Below are 11,140 nucleotides of genomic sequence, written 5' to 3'. Positions count from 1 at the left end.
CTTTCTTCCAGTGTCCTGGTTTTCTGCAATGACGGCAGATGTCTTCAGGGCTAGAGGTCCTGTGGAGAAAGGAAGAGGTGGTCTCTAAGAGCTGCAGCCTTTCTCTCACCCCCCTTTTTCTCTTTTCACCCGTTTCCTCTCAGCCTCTATTACAAAAGACCTGGGAGGCTACCTGGGGTAGGCCATCAAGGGAAGTCCCAGGACCCGCTACCATTTTTTGTGATTTCTTTCTAATATCTGGAGTGGACTGAGTGATGAGTTTATCTTTTAAAATAAGTTGCCCTTTAAGAGATGTAGGAGGGAAGAGTGTATATTTTACTAAAGCTTTCCTTTCTAGAAAAGCTGTGAGACTTTTCTCTAACCTCTGATCAATAGTTGCCAATTTCATGTAATTAATAGGTTCTATCCTACTGTTTTAAAGTCCTGCCATGAGACAAGTGATCATGGGATCCCTAAGCCACTTGCCAATTGATTCATCGTAATTCCATTGAGGGTCCTCAGTTGGGACAGCTGAAGGACCCACAGGGTATAAAGTGTAGGTAATCATTTCCCAGAACCCTAGCCGCTTCTGTTACCCGATGTCTGTCTGTGTCTGTTAGAGTTTGACTCAAAATTTCCGTTTTTGTCTCCCTAGGTTAGATCAAAAGTTTGGGTTAAATGTTGGAATCCCTCTATATATTTATCAGGGTCATTAGAAAACTTCCCCAAATCCTGCTTAATTTGTTTTAGATCTCACATAGAAAAAGGCACCTGTATTCTGACTGTCCCAAATTCTCCACTTGTTTCTTGTAATGGGCGTCATCTGGTCATAGGCTCAGTGGGGACAGGCTTGTGACAAAACAAACAGGAGCAGTAGGTAATGGTGGACAGAGAAGAGTGGAAGAATTAGACTTTGATGGATCTGAGTGTGAAGCACACGGTTGAGAGGGAGGAAGGTGGAGTTTTAGGGGATCCTGTAGGCCAGCAGTGTCATGACTCATCATTGCTACAAGAGCATCATCAAAGAAAGCCTCTATGTAGAAGACTTCTGACCATTTCCCTTCTTTTCTGCAAAAAAGAATCTAATTGGGAAAGAGTATTATAGTTTGGACTCTCATTGATGAGCCATTTCTCTTTATCCCCTAATTCACATTAAGGCCATGCAACATATAAAAGAAAATTAATCTCTTCTTCTTGAAGGTCTATGGGTCAAAACAGTCCCAGTTTTTCAGGATACACTGCAAGGGGATGGTAGACGATACTGATGATTGATTTCCATCAGTGAAACAAATAAGGCCAGAGTCTGTCATACCCCAGGTGTCCCTCAGCAGTACTGACATCCAAGAGATGACCGTATGAAAGCCTCCCTCCCAAACAGTCCACTTTAACCCAGAAACAGGATGCATCCCTGTGTGGTTCCCAAGAGCCTGGCGTAGCATGCCTGTCCAAGCTCCGCAACTTGTGGCTTGTTTGCTGAACCCTCTGTCACTCAAGCTTGTAATTTAAGAAACATTTTAATAACTTTATGCCAGCCAGTGATATAACTTGGGGACGTGACCCTTAATCCTTTTGCATCGAATTTTTAAGAGTAGCATAGACCTGGTATTGGAGAGTAGAAAGGAATGGAGTTTTTGTGTCACTGTGTTGGAAACATGGAAAGTCCCAAAACAATAGCAACAATAAATAAGTGACATAGAAAAGAGCAAGGATCACAGTGTTGTTCCGCTTTCTCTTTGAATATAAATATGAGGGGACATAGTGTCCAGGAAGAGTCACTATACATTCCCACTTCATTATATTTTTTTTACATTTTTAAATTTTTATTTTGTGGAGCTGGGAATTGAACCTAGGGCCTCATGCATGCTAAGCAAATGCTTCATCACTGAGCCATACCCCCAACCCACAGAGTCACTATATGCTAAGGATAAAAACTACCGTTTTGGTAAAGAAAAGAAAACCAGTTGAGAAAATGTTTAATAGCTGCGAGGTATCTTAAACTAACTAGTACCCAGTACGGTGATTTGTAAAGATGGTGAGCTCATTACCCTCCAGATTCTGGATATGGCCTCTAATAGAAGGTGATGGTGTCCTTCCTGAAGAGAGTCAGGTATACACCATCAGATGACAGCCTCAACAGCGGAGGAGTCCCAGTGCCGCCGTAGTGGCCCTGCTCAAAAAGCCACAAAAAGCAAGAGAGCGTGCAAGTCTTCATGCCAGCCAGAGAAAACAAGGTGTCACAGAGGTTACTGATTGCAGAAACGATGAACAAATACTACATGATGATATAAGACAAAGAGCACAGGTGTCACATGGAAGGGCTTTTGGCAGAAGGAAGTGTACGCGGCCAAGTCCAAGGCAAAAGGCAAGGTATCAGAGGCTAGGTTAGACGTCATCTCAACCAAGGCTGGGAGACGAGCAAGGTGAAATTTAAATACCTGTTCTGTCGATGGCTGTCAATCCAAGTCCAGGCACCAGGTTAGATGTCACTGGAGAGTGGGGAGCTGAAGCTGCAAACCTCAGTTCTGGTGTCCTGATGAAAGAAAATTGGAAGTCTGCCACCCAACGTCATGCAAGAGATCATAAGAGAAAGTAAAGTAAAAGCCGAGTAAGGTTCAAGCAGAGAGCACTCTCAAGAGAGTGGGTCATCTCAGAGCAGAGAAAGAGTAACAATGCCTCCCCAAATTTATTGCTGTTTTACGGCTGCTCTGAGAATTGGAGTCCACCTTCTTCACTCTGCCAATCAGGTGTAAAAATCCTCCTTCGTGTGGGTCAGAGGAGTTTTTGACCCTAATTGGTCCTCTCTGGAGCTGTCATGGTGGCCACCCTATTCAGGGGGCTTCATCTACAAGTCAATCCTATGTTAATGTGGGTATTGGGGTCAGTGGCCGGTCACAAGTTGTCTTAGTGTGCCTGCGCCTCTAAAGAAACTTCCTTTCCAAGATATATGGAGGCGCTGATGGCCCTAACTCCTAGCTTTTCGCTGACCTCAGTGGACCCAGTCAACAGTTAGTCCCTTTCTTGACGTATTTCTCCAATGAGCTCCGTTCCCTTCTATTTGTTTATTCTCAAGATCTGGGTACTCGGTGTTTTTCTATAGGTTATCCATTAGCTGTTGTTTTCTCATCTGCTTTGAAAGTTGTTTAAAGACTCTAAAAGTAACTTAAAGAACACCTGTGACCTTGCTGTGCGTGTCATTACCAGTTACTACCTAAGAGTTGCAGTGGGGCTGAGCATTTGTGACAGAGACTGTGGAGTCCACAAAACCTTCCCAGAAGGAGCTAGCTGACCCGGGTCTAGTCGAGGATAACCAACCTCAAGTCAACTTTTTTACCACGCCAAGGAAAAAGTCAGATGCAGAAAGCTATACAGTACCTGATTCCATTTTTACAGAAATATTTAAAAAAAGATACAACTCTGGAGATGGAAAGCAGAGTAGTGGTGCTGGGGTGAGGGGACAAAGGGCGGCAGACTGAAGAGTCACAGGGGGCAGGAGACCTCTGAGGCTGGGCTATAGGATGACCACACAGCTCTGTAAATTAACTGAAACTCACCAAGCAGCACACTTAGAATGGGCAGACTTTATGGTCTGTAAGTGATACCTCAGTAATGTTGTCCAACTGACTGCGGTGGCTGCACAGCTCGGTCCTTCTCTACCACCTGGCGCCTGGCACAGAGGACTCCATAAACATTTGCTGACTAAATCGGGAAAATTTATGAGAATTTCAAAGAATTAATCCTGCTTCCTAAGGTGTTCAGACATTGACCCTTTGCAAGGTGACATGGGTCTTTCTCCACACACCCCCCTGCTGATGAGAAGCAGGTCCTGTGGATTCCTCCTTGATGGCCTCCTTCGAAGCACCTCTGTGACCAACAGCCCTGGAAGGCACAGCAGGCTTTGGCTGCTTTCCACCAGGCCACCCCTGCACCTCAGTGTCGCTGTCTTCTCAATCAAGACCTCTGTTTATTTTTGGATGGAAGCTGATTGCCGGGGGGTGGGGGCGCAGGGCCACCCCAACAGCCTCAGATTTGGACCCCTGGATCTCATCAGGCTGCCTTGGTTATGCCATGGGGGAGGGACTCAGGGCCTCTTGAAGGAAATGGCAGAAGACCCAGAGAACAAGGGGCTCTTGGGTGCTGGGAAAGGTCCCACCAGAGGGCACCTTAGCTCCCTGCTTTATCAGTGACAGGAGCTGGGCTGCAGGGCGGTTAGGATGCAGACTTCGGCAGGGTGAGTGTGGTGTCCACACCCAGAGCAGGGTCCACACACACATCTCCAGGGTTGTAGTAACCTGACTGTGGTGCAGGGACAGACCCCTTTAAGTGCCCCCTCTCCACTCTCTCTCCAGTCTCTCCAAGGCCATCCCCCTCTCCAGAGTAACCTCCAAGGCCACTTCCTTCCCAGCCTCCTCCAAGGCTCCCCTCCCCCACAGCCCCTCCAAGGCTTTCCCTACCTTCCAAGACTCCTGCCTCCCCTGTCCCTCCAAGTTCCCCCCTCCATCCCTCCTCCAGGGATATGCCTTCTCCACTCCAGCTGCCTGATACCAGAGGGGACACCACAGCCTGTGGTGGCCAGCACTCTCAGGAGCCCAGGCTGGATCACCATGAGGCTGGAATTAAAGGAACCCCAGCTGTCTGCAAAAAATGTCGATTCATTACCCAAATTCATAAAGACAGGCAGAGAAAACAACTACAATAAATAATTTAATTAAAATTCCAAACACAAAAGCATTAATGTTAACATTTGATTGTTGGAAAATATACACAGCCTTTCCCCATGTTAACATAAACACTGGCTCATGGTAACAACACCCACTGAAATAAAATCATTTAGGCACTTGGGTGTAGAAAGTGGGGAAGAATAAAATATAATCTTTGCTGCTGCTCCCCATGAGGTCTGAGGAGCTGTTCTTGCTCCCCATGAGGTCTGAGGAGCTGTTCTTAACACAGCCAGCATTACTGATGAAAACCGGTGGCCATGCACCTCCCGGGGCAAGGTCCAGTACATTTAAAATGGGAAAATTTCCACCGATAACATATAAGATTTCCAATTCCTTTCAGTCTGAGATAGAACCCAAAGAAAGATGACATTTCCTTTTAATTACTTTGGCTTTTTTTCTTCATTCTTGAATAGTTAAGAACGTGACTGGTGGGCACTTAAACAGGACAGGACCCAGGGATGCACGTGAGGTTCAGGAAAGTTAAGTGTCTGACAACTTGCTTTCTTGTAAGGTCACTGGCCTTCAATTTTAACCTTAACTCAGATGGGATTTGGGGGGGCCTCTGAATAAAACCCAAAATACAGAACCACCAGCATGTCACTCAGAGTGGGCCCAGAGCACCTTCCTGGAGGATGAACAGCAGGGTTGTCCTGGTGTGCTCTTCTTGCTGTGGTCCTCTTGGGCTGCAGACAGGGTGTCAAGGCTGTGGATGTGGCTGGGAGGCCGAGCTGGGTGCTGGCCCCGAAGCCGGTGGTCACTGAGCGGCTGCAGCAGCCTGCATGTGCTGTAGGAGCTGCTCACAGTAGGTGGCTGAGCGGTGCTTGTGGATGACGGCCTCGGTCTCCCGTACTAGGAGGTCTGGAAACAGCACGCTGCCCTCTTTGAGGACCTCTGCAAAACAGCGAAACCCCTTGAAGATGCCAGAAGCCAACGGCAAGCAGCCTTGTGCTCTGCACCCAAGCTCCCAGGTCAGAATGTGTAAGCATTTCGCAGGCTGATGAGGTCACAGTGTGGGCAGAAGGAACTTACAACAGTCCCCTTGGAGCTGCTGGAGAACACAGAGCGGGCATCGTTTCTGTGTCCGAAGGGCCTTGGTAGCATCTGAACCCAGGGGCTCTACCACTGATCTATACCCCAGCCCTCCTTTTCTTATTCGAAAAATAACATTTTTATTTAAGAATCAAAATGTAATTAGTCATTTGTAATATGCTTCTTGCTCAGCAGCGGGTCTAACTGGTAGAGGTATTTAGAGGGTTGCTAGGATGTGAGGACAGGGAGTAGAAGGTAAAGATATTACAACAATGTTGTTCAACTTTGATGTTTTCTTAAGGCCTTTCTTTACCTCCTGAGTCATGAAATTATTTCACTTAGAAGTCTTTCTTCCATTTACTTCCTTCCAAAATTTCTCCTTCTTTTATATTTTCTAGTTCATATTTTTAAAAAATTTTTGCTCTTTTTAGTTATATATGACAATAAAACGTATTTTGACATATTATACAAACCTGGAGTGTAACTTCCCATTCCTGTGGTTGTACATGATGTGGAGTTACACAGGTCGCGCATTCAGATATGAACATAGGAAAGTGATGTCTGATTCATTCTACTGTCTTTCCTATTCTGATCCCCCTCCCTTCCCTTCATCCCCCTTTGTCTAATCCAGTGAACTTCTATTCTTCCCTCCCTCCCCTTATTGTGTGTTAGCATCTGCATATCAGAGAGAACCTCTGATCTCAGCTCTTTTTATTTTGAGACAAGGTCAGTAAGTTGGTGAGGTTGGTCTTTTTTTTTTTTGAAAGAGAATTTTTTAATATTTATTTTTTTAGTTATCGGCAGACACAACATCTTTGTTTGTACGTGGTGCTGAGGATCGAACCCGGGCTGCATGCACGCCAGGTGAGCGCGCTACCGCTTGAGCCACATCCCCAGCCCCATGTGAGGTTGGTCTTAAACTCAAGGTCCTCCTGCCTCAGTCTTCCAAGTCACTAGGATTGCTTAAGAAATTGTAGGACAATGCCTATGTAAATTTAAATGTCACAGTAACAATGAATTCTTGCTAGTTTATATAAATATATCCCATTGGCTGCAGGGCCATGCCTGTAATCCCTGATTCAGGAGGCTGAGGTAGGAGGATTGTAAATTGGAGGCCAGCCTCAGCAATTTAGAAAGAGCGTAATAAGCAATTTAGTTAGAGCCTATTGCAAAGTGAAAAATTAAAAGAGCTGGGGATGAGCACTCCTAAGTCAATCCCAAGTACCAATTAACCAACAAGGGGCTGGGGATGTGGCTCAAGCGGTAGCACGCTCGCCTGGCATGCGTGTGGCCTGGGTTCGATCCTCAGCACCACATACAAAACAAAGATGTTGTGTCCGCCGAAAACTAAAAAATAAAAAAATATTTAAAAAAACCAAAAAAAAACAAAAAAAAACAAAAGCCACATGCTTCCCCAGCAGGTGTTTGAGCCAAAGCAGAATGAGGTGATATTTGACAGGTGATTCCTGCTCCTGACACTCCATTTACTCCCAGTGGTTCTTTCCCTCCAGTGGAGGCCTCTGTGCATGACTGTTGCTGGCATCACAAAAGCAATGTTGCCATCGTTCAAATGCAAGATGGACTGATGGACTGTAATGCGGGGGAGTACGAGGTTCCTGAGGTGTCGTCCATTTGCTGGGTAAAGAATCTCAGGAACTAGTGTCTCTCCATTGGTACCACTGGTACTATATGGTACCAGAGGGGAGGACCCACAATTATCTGAAAAGGCTTTAAAAATACCCTTTGTGGACTGGGGTTGTGGCTCAGTGGTAGAACGCTTGCCTCGCATGTGTGAGGCCCTGGGTTTGATCCTCAGCACCACATACAAATAAATAAATAAAAGAAAAAAAATGCCCTTTGCTACTCCAGTTGAATGTGAGGTGGAGGTGGGGACACATCTTTTCTCAGTTTCAACCAAAGAACTACAGGCCCCACAGGACTGGATGCAGCGGCAGATGTGACAATCTAGTCACCTCTCATCAAGCTGGATGTTAGAGAGAGTTGCAAAATGTAAGAGCTCCACCACTCTTCTGCTGTTTTGTTTTAGAAAATATGTTTCCCAAAACACAAGTTATTTGTGTTGTTACATAATGGGTCTATTGTTATGTTAGCTTTTATTATTTTTTTTAGTATCAGGGATTGACCCTGGGGGTGTCCTACCAATGAGCTAATCCCCAGCCCTTTTTAAATTTTTTTTTGTTTGTTTTTTTAAATTTTGAGACAGGGTCTGGCTAAGTTGTCCAGAGGGCCTTGAACTTATGATCCTTCTGCCTTAGCCTTCAGAGTTACTGGGATCATAGGCATGCGTCACCACTCTCAGTTACTGTTATTTTAAACGAATTAACAATTACTAAAAAATTTCTCAACTTTTACTTCCTCATTATTGAAGGCCTTTGATATAATTCAGTACCCATTCATGATTAAAAAACTGAAGAAACTGGGATCAGACAGAACCTATCTCAATATCATAAAGCAATCTAGGAAAAACCCAAAGCAAATGTCACAGAAAAATAGGAAGCATTTCTTTTAAAATCTGGTACAAGACAAGAATGTCCACTGTCACCACTCCTGTTTAACACTGCCAGAAACTCTAGCCAGAACAATTAGGCAACCAAAGAAAATAAAAGCGATAGGAATAGGAAAGGAAAAAGTCATGTCATCACTGTTTGAAGATGGTATGATTCTGTACCTAGAAGATCTAAAGAACTTCACCAAAAGACGTCGGAGCTAATAAACAAATTTACAAAGTAACAGGTTACAACATCAACATACGAAAATCAACTGCTTTCCTATATACCAATAACAAATCTTCTGAGAAAGAAATCAGGAAAACAATTCCATTCACAATAGCCTCAAAAAAATAAAACACCTAGGAATAAATCTAACCAAGGAGGTGAAAGACTTCTCTATTACTACAGACTTCTCTATAACTGAAAACTAAAGAACACTGAAGAGAGAAATTGAAGAAGACCTCAGAAGATGGAAAGGCCTCTCATGTTCATGGACAGGCAGAATTCATATTACTAAAATGACCATACTACTAAAAGCAATACACAGATTCAATGTAGTCCCCATCAAAATATCAATGACATGCTTCACAGAACTAGAAGAAACAGTCCTAAAATTCATTTGGAAGAATAAAACCCAGATAGCCAAAGCGATTAAGCCAAAAAAGGCAGTGCTGGAGGCATCACGATGCCCGACTTCAAGTTACACTGCAGAGTTAGAGTGACAAAAATGGCACTGTACCAACAGAGAAACAGACATGTTCTACCCTGTACAGTGGGACAGAATCCAAGACAGAGACACACCCACACATTCACACTCATCCAATTCTTGACAAAGGTGCCAAAAACATACCCTGGAGAAAAGACAGCCTTTTAAAAACAAATGGTGCTGGGACAACTGGTTATCCAAATGTAGAAGAAAGAAACTAGACCCTTACCTCTCACTCTGCACAAAAATCAACTCAAAACAAATCAGAGATCTTAGAATTAGATTAGAAACTAGAAGAAAACATAGGGTCAACACTCCAGCATATAGGCACAGGCAATGACTTTCTCGATACGACCCACAAAGCTCAGGATATAGTGCCGAGAGTTAATAAATGGGATGACATTAAAGGACAAAGCTTTTGCACAGCAAAGAAGCAATTAGGAATGTAAAAGGAGAACTCACAGAATGGGAGAAAATCTTTGCCAGCTATTCTTCTCACAGAGAATCGTATCTAAAATATATAAAGAACTCCAAAAAACCCCAACCCCCCCCCAAAAAAAAACCCTTTACACCAAAAATCAAATAACCAAATTAATAAAATAGGCAAACAAATTAAACAGACACTTTTTAAAAGAAGAAATACAAGGGTCAACAAATATATGAAAAAAAGTTCAACATCATTAGCAATTAGCAAAATGCAAATCAAAACTACACTGAAATTTCATCTCACACGCCAGAATGGCAGTTATCAAGAATATAAACAATAATAAATGTTGGAAAGAATGTGGAGAGAAAGGAACACTTTTTAAATTTCTCAATTTTTAATTTTTTAACTGTAGATGGACACAATACCTTTATTAATTTTTATGTGGTGCTAAGGATTGAATCTAGTGCTTCACATGTGCTAGGCAATTGAGCCACAACCCCAACCCCAAAGAATACTTTTATATTGTTGGTGGGATTATAAATTAGTACAACCATTATGGAAATCAGTATGGAGGCTCCTCAAAAGGACAGGTATGGAACCATCATATGACCCAGCTAAACCCATGTCTTGGTATTTATCCTAAAGAATTAAAGATCATCACACTACAGTGATACATACATACTCATGTTTATAGCAGCAATAATTCATAGTAGCCAAACTAAGGAACCAGCCTAGAAGTCCATCAACAGATGAATGGATGAAGAAAATGTGGTATATATACACAACAGAGGTTTTTTTTTTAATATATGTTTTATTATTGGCTCTATGCCTGTTACTCAAGATTTAAAGTTTCCTTTAGCAAATGTGTATTGAGTATGTAGTGTCTTGTGTGTTCTAGGTAGATTGTAGGCATTGTAATCTAATCCTGCTTCCTTGTTTTGTCTTTTTTTTTTTTTAAAGAGAGAGTGAGAGAGAGGGGGGGACAGAGAGAGAGAGAGAGAATTTTAATATTTATTTATTTTTTCTTAGTTTTCGGCGGACACAACATCTTTGTTGGTATGTGGTGCTGAGGATCAAACCCGGGTCTCACGCACGCTAGGCGAGCACGCTACCGCTTGAGCCATATCCCCAGCCCCTACACAACAGAGTTTTATTCAGGCATAAAGAAAAATGAAATTATATAATTTGCAAGAAAATAGATGTAACTAGAGACCATTATGTTATATGAAGTAAGTCAACCTTAGGTCAAGGGTCATATGTTTTCTCTCCTATGTGAAAACTAGACAAGAAAAAGGAAAAGAAAGGTGGGGGCAGAGTTCATGAAAATCAAAGGAAGACCAGCAGAGGAGAGGGACCAAGGGGTAAGAGGTGGGGAGGGGGGGGCTGGGATGTGGCTCAAGCGGTAGCGCGCTCGCCTAGCATGCGTGCGGCCCGGGTTCGATCCTCAGCAGCACCACATACCAACAAAGATGTGTCCGCCGAGACCTAAGAAAAAATAAATAAATGTTAAAATTCTCTCTCTCTCTCTGTCCCCCTCTCCCACTTTCTCTTTAAAAAAAAAAAAAAAAAAAAAAAAAAGAGGTGGGGAGGGCAGAAGGAATGCTGGGGATGATGTTGGCTGGATTACGTGGTCATCTTGTGTACTGTGCGAGTGTACAAATTTGTAACAACAAATCCCATCCGTATGCACTATTACAATGCACCAACAAAAAAAGGGGGAAACCATTTTCTCAACTTTAATTCCTACGATGGTATCAGCACTAAAATCACA

General features: G+C 43.3%; 1 protein-coding gene across 2 annotated transcripts in view; it reads right to left on the bottom strand.

Moving 5' to 3' along the window:
- Nucleotides 1-4,667: 4,667 nt before the first annotated feature.
- Nucleotides 4,668-11,140, bottom strand: part of Dnaaf5 (dynein axonemal assembly factor 5) — a 54,193-nt gene continuing 47,720 nt past the window's right edge. For both annotated transcript variants that reach the window (XM_005339827.5, XM_040277353.2), the window contains one exon: nt 4,668-5,588. In XM_005339827.5, coding sequence (XP_005339884.2) covers nt 5,452-5,588 — 137 coding nt within the window. In that variant the 3' untranslated portion in view covers nt 4,668-5,451. The remainder of the gene's footprint in view (nt 5,589-11,140) is intronic.

Source organism: Ictidomys tridecemlineatus, chromosome 10 (assembly GCF_052094955.1).
Source record: "Ictidomys tridecemlineatus isolate mIctTri1 chromosome 10, mIctTri1.hap1, whole genome shotgun sequence".
NCBI classification, from domain to species: domain Eukaryota; kingdom Metazoa; phylum Chordata; class Mammalia; order Rodentia; family Sciuridae; genus Ictidomys; species Ictidomys tridecemlineatus.
The sequence above is the reverse complement of the archived record's forward strand: the minus strand, read 5'-3'. Positions and strand labels throughout refer to the sequence as shown.